At 40.9% G+C, this 23,729-nt stretch overlaps 3 protein-coding genes across 3 annotated transcripts in view; 2 read left to right on the top strand and 1 right to left on the bottom strand.

Annotated features, from left to right (window-relative positions):
• The window catches only part of LOC135482654 (calcium/calmodulin-dependent protein kinase kinase 1-like), a 300,476-nt gene that overhangs the window by 97,835 nt on the left and 178,912 nt on the right, over positions 1–23,729 (top strand). Inside the window, exon 4 of the mRNA XM_064762904.1 lies at positions 3,722–3,805. Coding sequence (XP_064618974.1) covers positions 3,722–3,805 — 84 coding nt within the window. The remainder of the gene's footprint in view (positions 1–3,721; positions 3,806–23,729) is intronic.
• The window catches only part of LOC135482655 (developmentally-regulated GTP-binding protein 1), a 520,179-nt gene that overhangs the window by 355,671 nt on the left and 140,779 nt on the right, over positions 1–23,729 (top strand). The window lies entirely within an intron of this gene.
• Positions 18,187–19,402, bottom strand: LOC135483801 (uncharacterized). Its single transcript, XM_064764849.1, has 3 exons — positions 19,169–19,402; positions 18,766–18,957; positions 18,187–18,540 (listed from the first exon to the last, which is right to left on the bottom strand). Exons 1-3 carry the CDS (start codon positions 19,400–19,402, stop codon positions 18,187–18,189), a joined length of 780 nt encoding a protein of 259 aa, XP_064620919.1.

Here is a 23,729-nt window from a genome sequence, read left to right as displayed (position 1 = left end):
TTTTAGTTCTACGATTCTTTCATGAGTAAAAAGTAGACATTCTAAGCAATACAATAATGTCACTCCCATAAAAATTGATTGGAAATTGAGGGAGCTACGGCATTCTGTTCGGCAACTGGCAGCGCTGAAAAAATACATTGCATACTGTACAATACCAAATGGCACATTTTAAAAAGCGCTCATTGGACAACGTAGGGAATCACCAGAAATGACGTCGTCGCTGGTCTAAATAGAAAACTACGGTGGCGCAGTAGAGCACAAGAAAAGGTTTAGCATTAACTTCGTCATGCAAGCTTCAGCAACAAAACGATTTCTCATGAATGATTTATTTGATCATCATCAGCTTGTTTCCCCTGATAGATAAAAAAATGATTTACAATTTCCATCAAAGTTTTCTATTTTGTGTATGGTCACATGTTATTTAACTGGCAAACAGGCAAGGAGCCAAGCAGTTTTGAATATTCGCGGGAAAATACTTCGTACTTGTAAACGAGGCTATGACAATGAGTATCCTCATTCATGGCATAAACTTCATGTTTCGGTAAATATTTTCATACGATGATTTCACCCGAATTATGGTTAGGATTGAGGAACGAACAGTGGCATAATTATGTCAACCAAAAACATTGGTACCGTAGTGAACGCAAAAGGATATCAAATACCATGGAGCATGCCATTTTCATGCATAATGAACTAAACACCGGGAAGATATTAATGATATTAACTCAGCTGAGCGCCAGGCCCTTGGGCCTCTTGTTTGATAACATTTTGATGCTAGGTTCTCCCAGCAAGGATACATCACACGTCATCCTGGTTTTTGATATGACCTAATTTTCAAGGTCACATAGATTAAATAGCTTAAATTGGCCATTTAAGTGTAACTATGGCACGTTTCTTAACCGCAAAAGCTATGGACTTGAAATTTGGTGCACATGACTCCCTATGTCATGTATCCTCTGACACTGAATTCGGTCCGATCTTATTCTTGACTTAGCCACCAGGAGGCCAGAAGTGGAAAGCTAAAAAGTGTGATATCTCTGTTATGAGTGACTCGTTTTCGATAACATTTTTATGGTAGGTTCTCCCAGCAAGGATACTCTCTCTTATGAGTGACTCGTTTTCGATAAATTTTGATGGTAGGTTCTCTCAGCAAGGATACATCACATGTCATCCTCGTTTTTGATATGACCTAATTTTCAAGGTCACATAGTTCAAATAGCATAAAATGGCCGTTTGAGTGTAACTATGGCACGTTTTTTAACCCTTTCAGGACGGCAGTTATGTTCACCCTTCCCTCTCCCTTCCCTTGACTGGTGGAGTACCCTTTTGACATCTTCTCCACCTCCTCTTTATCTCCTCCCCCTCCCCCATCACCACCAAACAGATTATTCATTCCATTCATATCATGCAGTGATGATCCATTTTATGATATACAGTCTAACCAAAGACCTGATCCTGCTAAAAATCAAAATCTAAGAATAGTACAGTGTTCCAGTATAATGTTGATGTTATCTGTTATCTGAACCAATTCTGGTGACCCAGGAAATGTGCCTGCTCTGAGACAGTTTGACCTTGACATTCCACAATGGGAGAATTGGGGATCAGAACTTAAAGCCCTTATTGTCACCCCTTATAATTGATGACTTCCACATTTCTTTCCCTACAAACATAGTGCAACCCATAGGCTCTCCGTTGGTATATAGTGTCACGGCCAGGATTCCAAGAAACCCCAATGTAATCTCAAAGGAATTCCCTTGATGATGTCATTCCAACAGGAAATCCCATTGCATCTAAAAATAGATTGGAGCATCCATGGATGAAATGCCTCCAAAAACATCCATTTACTATAATTGTATTAGTTCTTTTACTCTATGAACCCAGATTTATACTCAACCAATATATATTCACCCACAGTGGTACAGTACAAGAGCCCAGACTCTCAAAGGATTGTGCGCCAGAAACGGTTTTCTTGCTTATGATATAGATGCACCATATTTCCCTTGGTGAGAGTGCACTGTTCCTTCTATAAAGGCAACAACATTTCACTTTAGAAATTAACCAACACCCATTTAACCCCTTTAGTGCTAGTGCAACACATTTGTTGTCTTTATAAGATAAAATGAGACCCTACAACACATGCGGTATGGATTCCTATCGATCACTACCACACCATAAATTACTGCTTGAAATCTATCATATTGATTCATCTACAGTGATTTTCTTCCCCATTATCATCTCATACAACTTCAGCACTAAAGGGGTTGAAGTAAAGTGGTGGTCTTCCGCTATAGAAATTGACCAAAAACCTCTTTTCATTCAAAATTTCCTTATTTATGACCTGACACATCAAAATGAGTCAGAAATTACCAGACAATTTTATAATTAAGATAAACTGATGGAAATTTCATCTTTCACAACATATTGTAATAATTCAATCCACATACCTGCCACTATAGAAATCTTCAGATCCAACGAACGTGTTAGAAGTCATTAGAGCCAGAACATTGTCAAATTTAACAAGGTGCAACAATAACAAACACAGTAAGTAGCAGAATTGCACTATGTAGTGAAATTCTAATGTTTCTCGCACTGATATGACCTAATGATAAATCTGAGTATCAAGGAAATACCTCACAGGATCAATTCAGAGAATATCAATTCAAAATATGTTACCAGGTAGGGATGTGGTTGAAGGGAAATGCAATTCAAAGTGAACATTGTATCAACAAGGACAACTTTTAGCCCACTTGGTCATACTCCAATAGGGCTTAATCTGTGCTCGGGATGGTTAGTGGTGGTCTGTCGTAGGTCCGTCGGTGCATATACTTTTTGCCTTGTCAGCGCTCTACTGTCTTTATTTTTGAAGGATCATTTTTATCTTCCCTATGTGCATATATGGGCCCAACATCTAGCCGAAGTTTGATTTTGAGCGCAATTCGATTTCTAATTTGATCACCAGGGGGCTTTTTTTAAAACAATTAAAAATGGCTGTTTGTTACTCATGTTTTGAGCTAGGGTGCTCTAGATTTTATCATAGGTAAATCTATTTACGATACATCATATATAATATGGGTTTTTGATTTGGCCTTGTTTTAAGGGAAAACTAGGTCTTATGGCAGAAAATGGCCGATTCCTTATTGGCGCCCTTGTCAGCGCTCTTGCATTTTCAGTTTCTTAGTTGTGATGTGATTCTTAGTTTGCCCACTAGGTGGCTTATTCTGAAAATCTTGGTCTAGCTCCCTTATCCTTTGAGCTATATATCCTTTGAGCTAAGATGCTCATATTTCCACTGTAGGTGCAGCTACTAAAGGTACATCATATATAATACAAGTTTTTGATTTTACCGAATTTCAAAACCTCCCCCACCCCCGAATTCCTACTGCCAAGCGGGTACAGTGCCCTTGGCACTATTTTTTGATAAAGTTGCTATATTCAAAATATGATAATCAGAACACCATTGGATACCACTCCAGAAAAGCAACAATTGTTCTGTGTGCTAAATGATACATTTAAGTGTGGCACAGCTTACAATAAATCTAAATAATTGGATATCGGCTATTGATTTTTTAATCCTGTGTCGAGAGGTTGCCATGAACTACAGCAGCAGCCAATATCAAGCGTGTAGCTATAGCATCACATTGCCTTGGCACTCATATACCTACACGTATCTTTCTCGATGCTGCAACATTTTCATTGGTCTTTCATATCTGTCCGACATAAGGAAATCGACAAATAGCGAGTTCGTAATGGCTGACATGAAACGTTTAAGATGGAGTAGAGGGCTGCTTGAGATCCAACAAAAGGGGTAGGTGATTTTCTCTCTATACTACCAACATCTTCTGGGCTCATATTCTGGGCTCTGTGTAGACTGTTAACCCCTCCCAAGCTTTAATTGCATTCTAGTTTGTTGTTAGCTACACAGACAATTCAAGTGTTTACAAATATTATGCAAATGAACCATCATTGCAGTCTATATGTATGTCTATATATTCAAGAGGACTCCTTCACAATCAAAGCCTTGTGTTTGGGAACTACAGAACAAATTTCATACATAGGTCTTCTGGGTTTTTTTGTTTTGAATGTATGATTGGTTGATATAATGATAAACACTCATAAATAAAAATGCTTTGACAAATACATTAACATATAAAATGAGTCTTTCTGGGCGAATCTGAAAAAATAACCTTCGTGGTCTTTATATATATCACCAAGAGTAGCGAATTTCTTGATATGTATTACCCCTTTTTAGCTCACCTGCCTGTCAGTCCGTCTGTCATCGTCATCCATGTGTGGAGCACGTTTTTGTAACTGTCTGGGCTGTATGGTTGAAACTTTGCATGGTGGTAGCTTTGGGCAATATGCCCAGAAGCATTTTGCGATTTTTGCGATTTGACCTACCTTCTGTTCTCCAGACAGCATCTCGAAGCTAATGGTTATCGCTGGAGAAACATAATTTTTATGGTGAGTGTGTGTAATAAAGATACATCACATATCACACAGGTTTTTGATTTGAGCTACTTTTCAAGGTCACAGAGGTCGAAGTCTAAAATTTTACTGAAAGGTGGCACATTTCAGTATTATTTGACATAAGCTTTTCAAATTTGATATATAGATCCTTATTAGGCCTTTGCTAAATGTTGACATGTTGATTTAGGTTAATGTTGACCTACTTTCAGGTTTAAGTAGGTAAAATGTCATAAAATCCTAAGTGAAGGTTATATATGAACAGACCTCGACCGTGTGATTTTCAAATGCATGCCATTAATTAAGCTGAATTTGACCTTGACCTAACTTCCTAGGTCACAGATGTTAAAACTCTTAAGTTCCACCGAAGTGGTACGTTTTGTCATTATTTGCCCTAGACTCTAGATTCTGATATGTCGACACCTATGATGATCTCTCCATTGACATAAATTTAGGTCAGTGTAACCAACTTTTCTGGTGTTCTAGGTCAAAGTCATAAAATCCTATGCAAGTCATATTTCAGAAACCTTAATGTGTATCATTTATCAATCAGATCAAGGTTAACATAGTTGTTGAAAGATTTTGACCAAATATTCAAGGTCACTGAGGTCAAATTCACTGTAGCAGGCCTGCCAACTGGTACAATTTTGGCGTATTGATATGATTTTTCATTTATGAAAATCCAGGTCAAATATGCTTACACGATCTTAGTTCGTTAAATACGACTTTCGTCAGAAGGTTTTGGTTTTTAGCTCAGCTGACAAAGTCAGCGGAGCTAGTCAAATAGCTATTCGATTGGTGTCCGTCCTTCCACCCATCCTGCCATCCTTCCATCCAGCCATCTGTAGACAAAGTTGGGCATTTTGTAATCATACAACCGAGGCACTTCAAATCTAGTCTTGCTTATAAACACCGCAGAAAATGTTGCTTACGGAAAAAAAATTGGGCGATTCGACTCAAATTCAGCTCCCCAGGGGGCAAAATGCGTAAATGAAAAAAACATTTTTTGACGCTCTATTCCAGTAGATAAAAGCTTGAAATAAAGTTGAAAAGGTCTTCATGATACAGAAGTTTTGATATAAAATAGAATAGTGTCGATTTATATCACCAGTTGGCGGTAGTGAGCAAAACTGTTGTTTGACCCCGGATGACCCCGCTTTAAATTTCCCGCCGGTTACCTGGAGTACTATCATCAAGAAAATGGCGGTGACCTTTTTATTTCTACCGGAGCGATGATTTTGTAAGTGACAAATTTTCTTTTTAAGCCTTTACGGAAACGTATTTTGGTACGAAACTTTACACGTTTATAGAAAAGATCAACGAGAATGTGTTCAAATGCCCTCACAACGATGAGTTCAACAGAATTTGGTCAAAACAACCTTCGAATGGAGTCAACTTTCTTTGCGAAATTGAAGCGACGACCTCATTATTAATCGTAATTTATGCAGATCTTGAGTCCAGCTGATGGGCGATGTTTTGATTTGTGTTCAAACTATTGGAAACTTCGGAAATTAGTTCTATTAGTTCTACTATTCTGTAGGAGTATATTATAGCCATTGATGTTGACAGCTAAAAGCACGAAAACTTTGTTCAGGTTTCTCGTCCAATCACGTGACCTCTCCAGCACTCGATAATGCACTCTTTTCGTCCACGTTTTAGGCCAATCTTCGGCCTAAACATGAAATCTAATAAGCGCAGTACTTAAATCAGATGTTTCTCTCGCCTTGAAAACATTCCTGGGTAAAATCCATTGAGATTAGCCGAGTTAATCCACTTTTTCCGTGTATAAAATCTTTGCCGCAGAATTCTATAAATAGAAACTAAAAACATCGCGGCAGTGTGGTTCCCATTGTGCGCCCTCCCACTTCACACCATGTCAGGAACTTTTACGGAGAGAGAGGGCGTGCGGTAAGAAGAATGGCCAAAATGACCAAAATGACGTCACGTTTTCCTGGCAATGTCTCTTGCCAGACCAGTCAAGCATTGGGAAAGCATCTTTAATTCAGACAACGTTAGAACTAGAAAAACGAATATGTTAATTTGCAAAATTAAAAGCAGATTTCACCACTAACCAGCCAAATCGGAATGCGACGGCGCAAAATGTTCTCGCCTTCCTCCTGCCAAAAAACCTTGTTCCCGCACTCCTATTTTAATTTATCCCAAGGAATATGATATGATCTGTTTTCACTTTTTGGCTCACCGTAGGGGAGTCTATGCAATACTGCAGTGTCCGTCGTCCGTCGTCGTCGTCGTCGTCGTCGTCGTCGTCGTCGTTGTCCGTCGTATCCTAGTTCAAAAACAGTGGCACGTTTTTTAACTGCTAGGCCTATAAACTTAAAACTTTGTACACATGACCCCCTAGGTCAGATGACCTGTGACACTAAATTTCTGTCCGATCTGGTTCTCTACTTGGCCACCAGGGGGCCAAATGTGGATATCTAAAAAGTGTGATATCTCGCTTATTAGTGACTTGTTTTTAATAAAACTTTTGTGGTAGGTACTCATAGCAAGGATACATCATATATCTTACGGGTTTTTAATTTGATCTACTTTTCAAGGTCGCAGAGGTCAAATGGCGTGAATTGGCCGTTTGAGTGTAACTATGGCACGTTTCTCAACCACTAAAGCTATGAGCTTGAAACTTGGTACATATAACCCCCTATATCAGATAACCTCTGGTGCGGAATTTCAGCCTGATCTGATTCTTGACTTTGCCACCAGGGGCCCAAAACAGAAAAAGTAAGAAGTGTAATAGCCTGCTTATTAGCAAATTGTTTTTGATGAAATTTTTATGGCAGGGACCCCTAGCAAGGTTACCTCAGATGTTGCACGATTTTTCGGATTTGACCTACTTTTTAAGGTCGCAGAGGTCAAATGGCGTAAATTTGCCGTTTGAGTGTAACTATGGCACGTTTCTCAACCGCAACAGTTATGAACTTGAAACTTTAAACAAATGACCCCCTAGGTCAGTTGACCTTTTACACTGAATTTTGGTTCGGTCTGATTATTGACTTGGCCACCAGGGGGCCCAAACTCAAAACTCAAAAAGTGTGATTTCTCGCTTATTACTGATTTGTTTTTGATAAAAGTTTCATGGTAGGTACTCCTAGCAAGGATACATCACATATCTTACGGGTTTTTGATTTGACCCACCTTTCAAGTTCACAGAGGTCAAAGTTGAAAACTTTACCGTTCTTGGTACGTTTCGTCGTTGTTCAATGTAAAGAGTTTTAATTTTGTGTAATGATGCATCTAAGAAGCCACTATTTGTATGCCAAGTTTCAGCCAGATCGGAATTCAAATATGGCCGAAATTGCATGTTTTGTGGGTTTTTCCTCGTATTGTGGCAATCCAAAGGTCGTGAGTTCAAACCACGGTCAAGGACAGCCAAAAATATTTTTATTTTTCATCTTTTCCTTTTTTCCTTTCTGAGTTCTATCTTACATTTTCTTCATTTTTTGATTTATTTGGTGCCATAGATTTAATTAGGCAGCCATCTTGGAAATCGTTTTTTGCCGATTGCTGTAACGAGTGATGAAATTGTTATGGTCGGGTGGATGTGTCTACATCACATATCACCCTGGTTTGTTATTTGACCTACCTGTCAGGGTCACTGAGGTCAAAGTTAAAAATATATTCACCATTGTCATGGAGTGGCACGTTTCTTCACTATCATTTTCACCTAGACTCTACAAGCTTGGAACCACAAGTCTCGGATTCACCACTTGGCCAGGGCCGGCTCTGAACTGGTCACAGATGCATGTATAAATTATGAGAGGCCTACATACTGTAGAACTTTCTGTAACTGTCTACTAAAAATACTTATGGTGAGCACAATGGCCCCTGGCCGTTTCATTTGTAATTAAATGGTATTCATATAATGAGATCAATAGTAGTGTCCGTGTCAGATCCCATCATGGAGGTATAAATAATTATTTATACCTCCATGATCCCATTGTTCAACTAGTCTTCTCTCCCCAGGTGCCTCACACGGACCTTCACGTCCCCATACTCAAGACCAACTCTTACAATATCGCCCTCAAAACAACCCTGGAGTCATGAATTCACAGGTGCTCCTGTGAAATCTCAGTTCTAGTTTATTTATCAAACTTTATCGAGGGTTACCCGGTTATCGAATCGAATGGATGTGTCGATCGTCGGGGCGGATTGATATGTGGTTAGGTTGTGCGTCCAAGGCGATTACTAATAGGTCATTCAGTTAGTTTGAGAAATATCATGATCATGAAGATGCGTGTTGTGTTATCATAACTGGAAAATAAGTTGAAGTTATTATTAGTACTACGATTCTTACATGAGTAAAAAGTAGACGTTTTAAGCAACATAATAATGTTACTCCCATTTTTTCTGTAAAGCTATACTGAACTAGGGATATTTTCCGTTGCCTCCTGTAATATTTACAATACATACCATGGCTGATTAGTTCAATCATATTTCATCCAGCTGGCAGCTCTGCATTGGAAATTTTAGTGGTATAACGTGTTCTCTTGACCTTCAAACAGTAGTATAAAGTCGATATTTACTACTTTATACCCTCAGTCCTATGTTATTAGGTCATCCAGCTGAGCGCCAGGCCCTTGGGCCTCTTGTTTTCATTTCACCCTGTTTAATTCGTGATCCTGTGTTTTTTCCTATCTGTTCTAATCTAACCACTACCTCAGGTTGTCAGAGTAACTAAATCGACCTGATTCGGGGTCTCATCAATGAACTACTCGCCTGTTCGAGTTTTTACCCAAGTTAAGTCCGTTCTATCACCATAACAAATCACGGCTTTTTATACACCCGCTCCAGAGCGTATCATGGTATAGTGCTCGGGTCCGTCTGTCCGTCTGTCCGTTGACTTTTCATTGTCCGTGCGATACTGAAATTCTACATCATGTATAGTCACCAAACCTGGTTTGCAGGGCACTAGTATAGGCCCCAAGAAGCCTATTGATTTGGAGGTCAAAAGGTCAAAGGTCAAGGTCACGAAGACCTGTTTCCATTTTGCGCTTACCTTTCATTGTCCGCGCGATTACTAAAATTCTATATCATATATAGTCACCAAACCTGGTTTGCAGGGCACTAGTATAGGCCCGAAGAAGCCTATTCATTTGGAGGTCAAAAGGTCAAAGGTCAAGGTCACGAACACCTGTTTCCATATTCCGCTTACCTGCTACTTCACACACTTTTCATCCTGACCAACCACCCTTTACTCTTATGGCGGGCGTATAATGTGCTCGCTCTGCGTAGCTCTTGTTGACAAAATGGACACACTTCTGTCAAGATTTCTGAACTTTACCACGTCTGCTCATCATTGCTATGTAATGGATAAGAGTAGAGATGATTCTGATGATGAACTAGCACCAACAGGCAACCGGATAGGTGGTGGATCAGACACAAAACTACAGTAATATACGGTAAACTATGGTAAGAATGGTTAATGGGCATCTCAAAAATTGTGCCAACTTACTTTTGTTTGATTATTTATATTTTACTCATTTACTCATTACTGCTGTTTGAGCACATTCATACGTTTCTCTGCCCTTGATGATTTTTCTGTAAGGACCCCCCCCCCCCGTTTTGGTCCTTTTGGTGGGTCAATTTTATCAAGATTGCCTAGTGATAATGAGGGATTAGCCGAAATAAAAGATGAAATATTGTGCAGCGTCACTTTTGGGAACGAGATAGTTCGCCAGGAAATATATCTCTATCACAAATAGCTCCTTTAAATTTTGAAATTAACTGAAGATTAATAATTCCAGAGCTATAAAAATGAGGAATTTTTGTCTATCTCATCTGGTTCTCATGGTTTGATGAAGCGCCACAGCTTTGCCGATCAGTTAGCGTACCCCCGCCTCAGGCAAGTCGCAGTGTTTTCCACACCCAGACTGATTACTCAAACGTGTTCAGTTACCATGCGCAGTTGTTACTGTAGAACGAAAAATATCCGCAGCATAAAATTTTCGCGAATGCCTCACGATGGACATATTCGCAACAGAATATTTTCGCGAATGAAGAATTTTTTTCTAAGAAAATTTAAATGGTCTATTTTGACTCTAAGCTCTTAGTGTATAAGGACTGTGTTGTAAAATGACCCCTACTTAGCATAATCTGAGCAATAATTAAGTAAAAGTTGTTTTAAGTTAGATGTAATTATTTAATTTTAAGTGCTAATTGCGTGGGTTATACACATAGGCCTTCGTTGGGCCAAGTTGTATGCAGTACCTCTGTGGAAACATGGCAAAAATGAAATGGATTTCAAGCTAAAAGCAAGAGATTTTTGCGGCAGAATATTTTCGCGAGCCTAACCTTCTCGAGAAATTCGTGAAAATATTCTCCAGGCAAAATTTTTCCGTTCTACATTAATAGTGCACAATATTTTGCAAATGTGAAATTAAAATTATTTTTAAAATTTACAGTATTTATGCTTTAAATGGAATTTCAAATGTTCTGGAATAGTGGATTTTACTTAGAAGGCTTATCCTCATGAATCTAATCCAAAGTTAAATGTCATCGATTTTTGAAAAGAGGGTCACATGTCAACTATGTGTTGCTATGTTGACTATATTACAATGTCCGTTGGTTGCGCTTTATTGTAGAATAGGTTTGAGAAGTTTTGTCAAGACTCCATGAAAAGGGAATGTCCGTGAAAGAAGAATGTCCTGTTTACCTTTCTAGTTCTCCATTTGTAGATTATGCAAAGAGAGTGTTCACAAATCCTCTTTATTACCTTCGCTTGCAATTTTTGATTGCCAGCAAAGCTTATCGCATACCGTCTTTTCTTTGATATAACAATTAGTGCCGGACTACTTCGAGAAATCATGTAAAATTTGATTCGCTGTACACTGTACAATACATGGATGTACAGGGCGTATGAATACATACATTGCTTTTTAGCTCACCTCTGGGGAGCTTATAAGACACTGTGGCGTCCGTCGTCGTCCGTTAGCGGAGCACGTTTCGTCACCGCTAGGGCTATATGTCTAAAACTTGGTGTGATGGTAGCTTTAAGCAATATGCCAAGACATATTTTTAGCTACGCTGGCTTCCAGCGGAGCTTATGGTTTGTACTGGAGCTGGCCGAAAGTAGTTTTAGCAAAATAGTTGCATTTTCATCTGAATTTGCTGTAGCTGAGCCAGAAAATGTGCCAGGATACCAATATTTTGAACTCTTGTTTCGATAAGATTATAGCTATTCACAGCAGAAAGACAAAACGCCCCGTAATTGGCAGTAATTGGCAGATTTTAAGCTGGAAATTGTCGTCTGGTCAAAAGTGGCAAAACGGCCTCGATTTACCTGTCTCTGTAATGTACTGAACGCACTACACATAAGGCATTGCCCTAAGGCATTGCAGCCGAGGCTGATAAGGTGATGGTTATTTTGTGAATGTATATAGAGTGTGTTTGGCACTTCAAAACATATTTCCAATCTAAATTTTTCATAACGAGCAGTTAGAAAGTAGTATTTCCCTATATTTTGATTCTCAATGTCAACATGTTGTTTTGTGGGGTTATTTTGTCTAATTCTTATTAATATTGCCGATAAAAGACATGTAGAGAAACCCAGATTCATGCGCTCCATTCATCTACGTACGGTAGACATTTTGACAGAAAACCAGGCCGTCTTGTTAAATTTCCTCAGTCGTTGAGTCGAAGTCGAAGATCAAAACATAAATTAGCCAATGGTTGCAAGTTTTATAACTATCGACTTGAATTTGGTACATGTGTAGCCCTATGTTATGAAACCTTGTAGATTAAATTTTGGTCTGGTTCGATTCTAGGTTTGACCAGAAACAATAACATGTCTGTTAGGGAGGCGAGCACAATGGCCCTGACCATTACATATCGCTTGTGACATGCAGTTGAATCAAAGGTAGTTATTTTATCACAGCAGTTTGGGCTACATGCGATTAAAATCACCAGTATCTTAGTGCAAATTTGCTTGACTACAGGCGTAATGTGCACTTCAAAGTTCACAGGTGATGTGTCAGTGTGATATAATGTCCAAGATGTTCCAATTTTGAGTCAGACAATTAGCCAATCCTCTGTTGACTGCATGTGCTGCCTATGATATTTACACTCTTTGCAGACATATATCCAGACATCACAGTTTGTTCCTATTGTATCTTCCATCAGCATCAAGAACCTTCAGTTTTCAGTGTCTCATATCATATACTTCACATTGATTGTTTTCATTTTGCAGCTTGAAAATTCATCAGGAATACTGTATTTGTATGTATCAGCCAGTATCTTTGCCCTAGCATTTTCATCTGTTGAAGCGTTGTACTGTTGCCATAGCAACAGATATCTAGATTCCCTCTAGACATGTAGATAGGTCTCCGGTGAAAAGGAGTACCACTTACTCAAAGAACATATCATATAACCGCTCCGTGTGACTCGGGTTACTGCACTTTGACATTCACACTTTAAAAAACCTTTAAGACTAAGTTGTCAATGTGACTAGAGTGTTGCAAAATCATGAACCAGATAGTTTGGAATGATCAGGGTGAACACTAATGTAGTAGATAATGAGGATCTTGTTCCTCATATTCTCATTTAGCATTATGTGGTTGAAACACAATTTTTATTGGCATGAAAAGTACATTGAGGTCGACGTATCTCTGTTTGGTCATCGCAAAATAGCTCAATTCAATATTATTCGTAAACAAACATTCACAAACAAACTTAAAATACAGTACATTGTGTGTAAAGCATTTTAGCGGATGTCCTCAAAAAGCTTATTTGATAATTGTCGTTGACTACCAAAGCATTATATTTTATATTATATTTTTATCAGGTCCAAGAAATAAGCTAGATCTACTTTTTGAGAACCTGTTATATCCATTTGAAGCGAATTCTGCTGTAATTGATGCATTGTTTCCAGTCTCCTGTGGCATGATGGGGTGTAAAGGGAGAGCTGTGTTATAACCCTTGTGATGCAATAATTAATATTTTCAAGATCACACCATCTTTCTGTGCTTGCTTGGTGGGATTAGCTATGCTTCGCATTACCCTTTTTGTAGACTTGTGGTATTCACCGAGTGATGTTTTTCTCTGGCTACAACTGTATTTTTTTTCGGCGTTCATGTTTTGCGATACATCTATCAGGGTGGATGAGGAGCTGTTTCAGTGTGGTATGTTGTCTGCTCGCAGAGGATGCACGACCTACTTCATGAAACGTCAGTTCTATTACTCGGTGTTCTTAGTGGGAACCTGCTGCTTGGCTTTCAATTTGGAGTCTTTTTGCTCCTGTCATGTTGTTTCTTGATGTTATTGAACGCACAATCCAGGTAGCCACATTACCAGAGGGTGTTCTTGATGTGTGCTTCCTCGATTGAATCCTTGCTGTATCTAGGGTAGGCAACTATTCACTTAGTCAGTGTAAAAGTACTTCAGGTCATTATCACATGGCATATCTTGAAAATCAATAATTTTTGCCGCACAGTGTTGGAAATAGCAAAACGCCTCGGAGCGTAAAAATAGCTCAAATGGCATCGATCATGTGAAAAATTCATTTGCATAACCCGAATGTCAGACAATTTTCCTCAGCCATCACTGATTACAATAGAATGTTCAGTCTCTCCTGTGCTTAAATAGAGATGAATTCCAAAGAGAACTGTGGCCAGGTGCTTGAAGATATGTCAAATCATTCTCCAGGATGGGCTTGCAATCTTGGTGGCTTAAAGTTCAATTTAACTTAGTCATTTTTGCACAAAAACACAACAAAAAAGCACATGGTCATCTAAATATAGCCCAATGCACAAGACCTAAATGACCTAGTTATCGTTCATCCAATGAGTGAGTGTGGATAGGCTACTACAATTGATGTGGGATTAGTTTTTTTGGTGGTTCGATTGCGAACCACCATCTGTGCTTGGTTATTCGTTTTTACTCCTCTGTAGTCCCATGTATGCATCTGCGTGAACAAATTAGTTCTCATGTTTGTAATGTCCAAAAAGACAATGCTATTCTGCCTAGATCCCTCAGATTAATCTCAGCTTGATTCGCCCACTTGAATTTACTAATAGCCGCTATAACCTGCTGAATAAATGATTTATTAGCTCAGCTGAAAAGCTGAGCTATTCATATGAGTAAATGGTAGAATGAGTGTCCGTCTGTCTGTCTGTCTGTCTGTCTGTCCGTTAAACAGGCACGTTTCAAAACTATGGCGGATAGGCGATAGATTTTCCCTCTGAGGCGTTGAGACCCTTCAGGACTCCTGAATAGACCAAATGTGGGTCCGGCAGGATGAGCGGTTTTGCCACTAGGTGGCACCGAGCGAAATTTTCCAAAAACTTTTCCAGCAGCTGATTTCTCAGTTGGGGATCATGAATCAAATCTAATTTTATAGAGCAAAGCTTTCTCTTTCATTATCAATAGGCGTAGTTCATGAATTTCTCACCAGGTGGTGTTACTGGCGCAATTTAGTGAGCACCCTCCAAGAAGAGCATTTTAAATTTCGCGCGAGTTATCCCACGTCCAATCACACGTGCAGCGAACGTCACGTCTCAAGTCTGCGCAGTTCAGACGTAAGGAGACCATGCTATGGAATAGATCGCGTTCTGTCAATTCAGAGGTAAGTTCTCATTAAATTCACAATTTCATAGGCGATAATATTTGGCTGCTTGTGTTATTGCATGTTGATGACATTAGGGAAGGCTTGGATTGTTTAATTGGATGAGATTAACTTGAAATAGTTCGTCGACGATCGTTGAAAAACGATCTGCGAAATGCAGCTTGGTTGGTCTGAGAAACGATGTCAAAGTCCGGCTTTAAATCATGGATTTCTCAACAAATAACTCTTGTCACATAGCAGAACTAATGTGAATAAACAAGACAATAATAAACATCGTTCTGATATCATCGGGTAAGGTTGCCAATGTACATAAACAGTGTAATTGAGGATCGACTCCAGCGATTTGAAATGTCAACAAACAATAAATGCGATAGCTGATACACACTGACACTTGCACACTGTACATAGCACAATGCTTCAAACGGGGCCGATTCATCACTCTTATCACAATGTATTCCCAATCATATCAATGAACTTCCTTGATCATTCGGCCCTAGCGCCTTATCAGTTGTTGTTGGCCTTGTATTTTGATATAAAACTTGGCTAGCTTACCTATTCTATCAAAATTAAAATGTTATCTCCTCATCATGTTTTGCAGGACAGGAATGATCTGCAGCTGCATTTGAACATATTTGGTGACCACATCTCAAAGATGACCAAGAGAGAGGATCGAGCTATGACTTTGCACATCCCATCGACTTCGGTGTTCACCAGTGCAATCATCAGAAGAGCCAGGCAATTCTAGTATTCAAGTATTTCATTCTGTAATACTTACCTCAAAATTTACTAAATAAAGAAAACCACATGTGGCAGTTGGTTAAAAAAATCAAGTCTATCTGTTTAAAGTTTTTACTTGCTATCATTATTATCAACATTTCAATGGTGGCATTCTGCTAAGGTTTGTTAAGAGTTTCACTTGACTTAAGCAGGGTGTACACTAGTAAAATATTAGCAACATTTTACCAACATTTTACCAACATTTTACCAACATTTTACCAACATTTTTACAACAATTTTGCAACAAGCCCTTCAAGGCCCTGTGTTCACTAGCAACAAAATTGCAACAAATTAGCAACATTTTTACAACATGTTGGTAAATTGTTGCAAACTTTTTAGTGGGAACAAAGGGAAAAAGGTATTTTGGAGGGAAAATGGATGATTCCAAGGAGAGAAGATGTGTTTTGAGTGCTTCTGCAGCAATTTTAGCTGTCATTGTTGAGAAGAGGCGGCGAAATAACCAAAGAGAATATGGACCAGGCCCTGGATCGAAATGAGGGTGGATGATGGGGCATACCACTGCCTGTTAAGGCCGCGTATCCATAGGGTATGCCCTTGTGTAGTGTGGCGTTATGGCGTAACAGCCTTGTGACCTGGCACTATGCCCTGCGTCTCCATTGGATATTCCTTTTTGGTCATGTAGGCCTTTGTAGTCCTCATTTCGCAGCGGTCAATGGCGTTTATCCGCACGCTGTCATTATTTCAGAAGACAATTTCTTATGAATATTGAAAATGAAAATACAAGTAACTTGTATTTTCACTTGCAACATCAAATTGACATGTACATGTATATAAAACCTGACTTTTAAGCAACAAATTACAGGTTCGTGCTTGTTATGATAATCATCAGTTTCGGGGTCCCAGAGTAGTTCCCGTTGATGAACCTCTTGAATTAATTTCGCCTCAGACATTGCTTCCGTGTTGTTCCCTCGCAAAAGAATGGACATGTTCAATCCCAATATGGGCCTATATTCCCAATCCACAGTGCATATATGCCCGCAATGTGACACGGCATAACCTATGGGAACGATCAATAACACCAACGAAGGTTCATTGTCCGTGTGGCGCGCCAGGCGGTAAAAAGGGAATGTTGTGCAGGGCACGGAACAGCCTATGGATAGGCAGCCTAAAGGAGTTGCGGCTGACTGACAAGTAGACCGGCAGCCCAGGGCCCTCGGGTTAGTTGAACTAGGTACCAATATCTGAGTGTGGGAGTGGGTAAAGGGTCATCTGAGATGAATAGATGTGGCAGTCTGCCGGGTACCACCCGTTGCATGTGGGTCTGGGGACCCCCCAAAAGGACCTAAAAATGGTCCCAAGATAGTTGACTGAGATACCACTTGTAACCAATAACACTCTGTGCTTACTACTAAACATACATCAAAAGTCCTAAAGACAGACATTTTTCGCATCGCTAAGGGTCCGCCAGACCCCCCAAAAAGGGCCAAAAAATGGGCTAGCATAGATGAGCGAGATACCAAGTAAAATTAATGCCAAATGATTAAGCACTGTCCACTGTGTGTAAAACAGGTTACTCCAGATAAATTGTCCGTTGCACAAGCAGTACCAGACACCCCCAAAAATTGACCCCTCGCCCCCAGAGTCCAACTAGGCTAGCTTAGATATTGTAGGTACCAACTGAAACCAGGTTTAAATGATCAATCACACCATTGGGAATACAGAATTATCAATGGCAGACAAAATGTCCATTGCTGTGACCCTGCCAGACCCCCCCAAATAGGCCCTGGGGTACAGCTAGGCTAGCCTGGATATTGCAGGTACCAGCTGAAACCAAGTTTAAATGATCAAGCACACCATAGGGAATACAAAATTATCAATGGCAGACAAAATGTCCATTGCTGTGACCCTGCCAGACCCCCCCCCCCCAAATAGGCCCTGGGGTACAGCTAGGCTAGCTTAGATATTGTAGGTACCAGCTAAAACCAGGTTTAAATGATCAATCACACCATCGGGAATACAGAATTATCAATGGCAGACAAAATGTCCATTGCTCTGACCCTGCCAGACCCCCCAAATAGGCCCTGGGGTACAACTAGGCTAGCCCGGATATTGCAGGTACCAGCTGAAACCAAGTTTAAATGATCAAGCACACCATAGGGAATGCAAAATTATCAACGGCAGACAAAATGTCCATTGCTATGACCCTGCCAGACCCCCCCCCCCCCCCCCCATAGGCCCTGGGTTACATCTTGGCTAGCCCAGATATTGTAGGTCGGATGTGGTCGTTAGATGTATACAAAACTACAAGTATCTGAGACAAACTAGCTACATGATGGCACTGATGCAGGCAAGGTGATAAAAAAAGACATATTGAGAAGTATGATCTCATTAAGAGTTGTTCTTATATCTCACTTTCGCTGGTCTGGTCCAGAATCCGTGTCAATGTCAGTATCATCATCATACAAGTCTTCAGTTTGCCCGCCGGCGTCTTCATCAGTATTCTCAACTCCCTCACTCCTACGATCACCTCCAAAAAGGTTGTCAGGTTCTGCAGGCCCAGGATACCAATCAGGTGTGTAATATCCATGTTCATCCTTCCATCCGTACTGCAGTGGGTCCAAATCATGATCTGGTTGTGGAGAGTCCGCATTATCCCAGACAATAGACACATAATGTGCACGGCGAGTCTTATTTGACAGAGCTTTTCCACACGGTAGTAGTAGCGCACGGTCAACCTTTTTTACATTGGCCATTGGGTTTTCCTGAAATATCAGAATTGACAATGATAGATTTTGGTAGATGAACATTACATTTTTTCGATTGAGTAGGATACGGATATCCTTGGTACCCGGTTATACCGGTACTGACATAGTCTTGAAGGGGAAAGGCCTCATATAAAAGGAGATTCGAAATGGTGGGGCTTTAAGGTTTATAGATCTGTAAACTTACTATTGTATTCTCCAATTATTTTCTGAAGAACATCTCACCTGATTAATTTTTCCTGTCATTTGAACCAGTTTGTTGTGCCTTGCTCGATTCACTTCCTTCACGTCCTTCATTCCATACAGGGAACACACATACTCCTCCGCTTTCTTTTGGCTTGGTTCTTCTCTGGATGACATACTGCTAAACAACTTGATCAAATTCCCATCGTCGTTGTTCTCAAGCAGCTCGTAGGGCTGTAAAACGACGACGTGAAATCACAGCCTGTGAAGGCGTGTAGGCCAGGCAGTGCAGCTGAAAGTCCGGCTTGTTTCAACTCTAAGGCATTGGCAATGCTTGTTATGTCAATTTACCTGCGGCTGTTGCCTGAACCGCAGTCCATGATGATCGACTTCAGTGGTATCCCACTCATATTATATTCCGCCCAAGCATCCCCAAGATTATCACGATGACATCAGTGTCCGAGGCTCGAATGAGGAGACTACCAGTGACCGAGGCAGCATGGAATGCTATAAGGGTATCTGCTTCCTCATGGTTTCCTTGCAGTGAGTCTGGAGAGTTGACAGTCATCTTGCAGCTGGTTTGACTGAATACTATGCGAAGACAGTTACCCCCATACGAGACGAGAAGTGTCTTCTTTCCAAGGATGGCCCCGTACTGGTCCTTCTGCCACTCAATCATCAAGAATTTGGCCAGTTGATCCTTGAAAATGCCATTCTGCAGCAACTTCTGGCAACTCTGTTTGGGAGCTTGCTCGCTACCACTTATGATGAAAGGTTGATCTTCAACCCCACGTAATTTTCTTTCACTTTCTTCAAGGGAAGAAGGCAGATACTTGTCAAACAAGACATGAATTTCTTGTCCATGCGCAATGCTTGAGCAAACATGGCCCAACAGACCTCTTGCAAGATTCCCGTATGAGGATATGTTTCCAACAGCTGAAAGATATGAGTGAAGCAGCAGTCCACCATCAATCAATGTGGCATCAATGTGAGGCAGTGTTGTCATTCCGTCTTGCATCGACTCCAGCTTGTCCAAGAGCTTGCTTTTTCGTGGTCTTGAGCAGTGAACCATCAGGTTGAGCAATGGCTAGTGGAAAATCGGTGATGGGGTAGCTAACAACATGTTCCAGGTCGAAGTTGGTCTCTTGAGAAATAACGACCAGCATCCGGATAAACTTGTCCCGTTGACTGTTGACTACTGGAATGGCTTTAGAACTAGCTGATCGTTTGGTCTTCGTGTTCTCACTCGCAAAGTTATTCACTTTTCTCCGCTTTATTGGCTTCAATAATCTGGAGCTATCCTCAACACACTCCTCCCTAAACTTCTTCTGCAGTCCATGACCGGTTGGCAAAGATTTTGTGAGGTACTCTTGGGTTGTAGCAGAGGCTCCCTTTCCTGTGGCAATGTTCAGCAGGATTGCAGACGTGGAGGCAGGTCCAGAGAATGGGTCACAGGATTCAGTCACTGCATCTAGAAGAACTTGAGCCTGACGGTTATCCTTCTTGATTCGACTTGGACGAAGCTGTGTTCTCGGTTGCTCTTCTGGTAGGAGTCCTGTCAGTCGCCTCAGCTCGGTTACAGACATTCCTCGTTGGGTGGAGGTAATGCACCAACGACGAATTGCACTGGTCGAATTCTGGAATCCAACAATTCCCTTCATCGGGGAAGCAGCATCCCTGTTAACGGTTTGCTCCAGTGTTAAGTCAATCGCTGAAAGAAATTGAGACATAAGAACAACTCCTTATGAGATCATACTTCTCAATATGTCTTTTTTTATCACCTTGCCTGCATCATTGCCATCATGTAGCTAGATGTTTGAAATAAATATATGTTTTAGTTTGTCTCAGATATTTGTAGTTTTGTATACATCTAACGACCACATCCGACCTACAATATCTGGGCTAGCCAAGATGTACCCCAGGGCCTATGGGGGGGGGGGGTCTGGCAGGGTCATAGCAATGGACATTTTGCCTGCCGTTGATAATTTTGCATTCCCTATGGTGTGCTTGATCATTTAAACTTGGTTTCAGCTGGTACCTGCAATACCCGGGCTAGCCTAGTTGTACCCCAGGGCCTATTTGGGGGGTCTGGCAGGGTCATAGCAATGGACATTTTGTCTGCCATTGATAATTCTGTATTCCCAATGGTGTGATTGATCATTTAAACCTGGTTTCAGCTGGTACCTACAATATCTAAGCTAGCCTAGCTGTACCCCAGGGCCTATTTGGGGGGGTCTGGCAGGGTCATAGCAATGGACATTTTGTCTGCCATTGATAATTCTGTATTCCCAATGGTGTGATTGATCATTTAAACCTGGTTTCAGTTGGTACCTACAATATCTAAGCTAGCCTAGCTGTACCCCAGGGCCTATTTGGGGGGGGGGGGGTCTGGCAGGGTCACAGCAATGGACATTTTGTCTGCCATTGATAATTATGTATTCCCTATGGTGTGCTTGATCATTTAAACTTGGTTTCAGCTGGTACCTGCAATATCCAGGCTAGCCTAGCTGTACCCCAGGGCCTATTTGGGGGGGTCTGGCAGGGTCACAGCAATGGACATTTTGTCTGCCATTGATAATTCTGTATTCCCAATGGTGTGATTGATCATTTAAACCTGGTTTCAGTTGGTACCTACAATATCTAAGCTAGCCTAGTTGGACTCTGGGGGCGAGGGGTCAATTTTTGGGGGTGTCTGGTACTGCTTGTGCAACGGACAATTTATCTGGAGTAACCTGTTTTACACACAGTGGACAGTGCTTAATCATTTGGCATTAATTTTACTTGGTATCTCGCTCATCTATGCTAGCCCATTTTTTTGGCCCTTTTTGGGGGGTCTGGCGGACCCTTAGCGACGCGAAAAATGTCTGTCTTTAGGACTTTTGATGTATGTTTAGTAGTAAGCACAGAGTGTTATTGGTTACAAGTGGTATCTCAGTCAACTATCTTGGGACCATTTTTAGGTCCTTTTGGGGGGTCCCCAGACCCACATGCAACGGGTGGTACCCGGCAGACTGCCACATCTATTCATCTCAGATGACCCTTTACCCACTCCCACACTCAGATATTGGTACCTAGTTCAACTAACCCGAGGGCCCTGGGCTGCCGGTCTAAAGCCGTCATACAAAAACTTCTAGAAAAGGTTTCATCACCCTACGAAGCAAGACACTCACTTGAGAGTTGCTATACCTGCTTCTTGTTCAAGTCACATGAACTCCGGTAGATCACATGACGCAAATCCTATTTCTGATTGGCTGAAGAGTTTGCAACATTTTTACAACATGCAACAAAGAATTGCATTGCATTTAATTTGCAACAATTTTACAACATGTTGTAAGACGCGTTTTGCTCTGTACACACTACGCAACATTTTTGCAACATTTGTTGCAACTGGAAATGTAAAAATGTTGCTAATATTTTACTAGTGTACACAGGCCTTTAGGCAATAATGTTACCCTTTTAGTTAGGGAAACTGGTGCCTTCTGCATTAGGTGGACCCCACTTACTCATCTGTCAGACCGGCCTCACACGTCGGCAGTAGAGTTTAAGGTCCAGTCTGCGAGATTTACCCATTTCTACCCAGCCAAAAGCGGGTGATTGGGCTAGTCTCTCCATGTGATTCAATTCGCATGGATTCTTGTGTCCCGGTGCTGAAAGGATCCCTCCACAAGGGCAGACTACATCCGGTGGCACTGAAGTATGGAAGAAAGACAGAAGACGACCAATTTGCGAAAAGGATCATCATCATCATCATCATGGTAACAGCTGAGGATGAATCATGTTGCTGTGTGTAGAATTGATGGTCCAATATAGGTTAGGTTATCTGTTTGCGCACACATTGCAAGGGTGGAGCTTGCTTGAAGTAGATTGCGCCAGTCTACCGCAATTCACTGTTACACATCCAGAAGCTAATATCCTTAGGCTTTGAGTCCTTAGTTTAGTAGTGTTTGACGAGTAATGTAATATATACGAACAACGCAGCAACAACTCAGCTGAGCGCCAGGCCCTTGGGCCTCTTGTTTAATACCCATTTTGTTCCATACATCGCCGATGTATAGCGTAGTAATCTTATATTGAGTCGGTTGTCTGCTTGTGGAGGTCAAGCTGTCAATACGCGATGTGAATGTACACATTTTAGCTTGCTGGCGCCATCAAATGCTACACTTTTTCACAGGAGCATCGCGTTAACAGTGATATTTGCCTTTCACCCTGATTTGGTGGATTAGCAACTTGATTTTTGCAGATATTCAACATTTAGTTGCCAAAAAATCCGTGCCGTCTAAATTGTTGGTGCTGCCACCTGTCAATAGCCAGTTGAGTTCACGAGTAAGCTTGGCGGGAATTTCGAATCACCTGATTTCGTGCGCCACACAGTTGAATTACGGTAAATACGGTACTGTATGCATTTAGCTGGCTACCACGAGGAGATCCAAAATAGGGCTATATTTATCATTATACATGTTCTAGCAATAAGCCACCGTAGATCAATTCGCAATTGCATTTCTAAGCTTCATAGGCCTACTGAATGCCGACAAATTCCTATGGGACTGATCATGCGTCTATTTCCCCAGTCATCCTAGAACATGTATTATGATGAATATAGGCCTATTTTGATTGGTGGTGGCCAGCTAATTCAATGTGTACAGTATGTGTGTCGGTAATTTCTCCTGAACGCTGCTTAACCTATATAGATTTACAATGAAAACATCTATGATAGGTTCCTCTGATGAAACCACATCACATTTCAACAACTCCTGCCCAGATTGCCCCCATCATATGCGTAAAAACCTCAGTCCCTGCCCTGCCCACAATTCGAACCACCCCTTCAGTCTTTTTTAAAGACTGCTGGTTTTGAATGAGCCAGCTTCGTTAACCCTTTGCAAAATCTAAGATCACGGGTTGTGCAATAGCGGGTGCCCATGCTTCATGCGTAGACCTACAGGATGCACCATAAAAAATGTTACTGAGATTGGTGGTCCATTCTGTTTTTTCGCGCGAGCGCCGGTGTT

Source organism: Lineus longissimus, chromosome 2, assembly GCF_910592395.1.
Source record: "Lineus longissimus chromosome 2, tnLinLong1.2, whole genome shotgun sequence".
NCBI classification, from domain to species: Eukaryota; Metazoa; Nemertea; class Pilidiophora; order Heteronemertea; family Lineidae; genus Lineus; species Lineus longissimus.
The sequence above is the reverse complement of the archived record's forward strand: the minus strand, read 5'-3'. Positions and strand labels throughout refer to the sequence as shown.

Excerpts from the sequence above, each read along its gene's own strand:
- LOC135483801 (XM_064764849.1), bottom strand. The coding sequence starts at position 19,402 with ATGATTGAGTGGCAGAAGGACCAGTACGGGGCCATCCTTGGAAAGAAG. Across the intron at positions 18,958-19,168 it reads CCTCGGACACTGATGTCATC|CCCTACGAGCTGCTTGAGAA; the intron begins GTGATAATCTTG and ends GTCGTTTTACAG. Across the intron at positions 18,541-18,765 it reads TGACAGGAAAAATTAATCAG|GAAAACCCAATGGCCAATGT; the intron begins GTGAGATGTTCT and ends CTGATATTTCAG.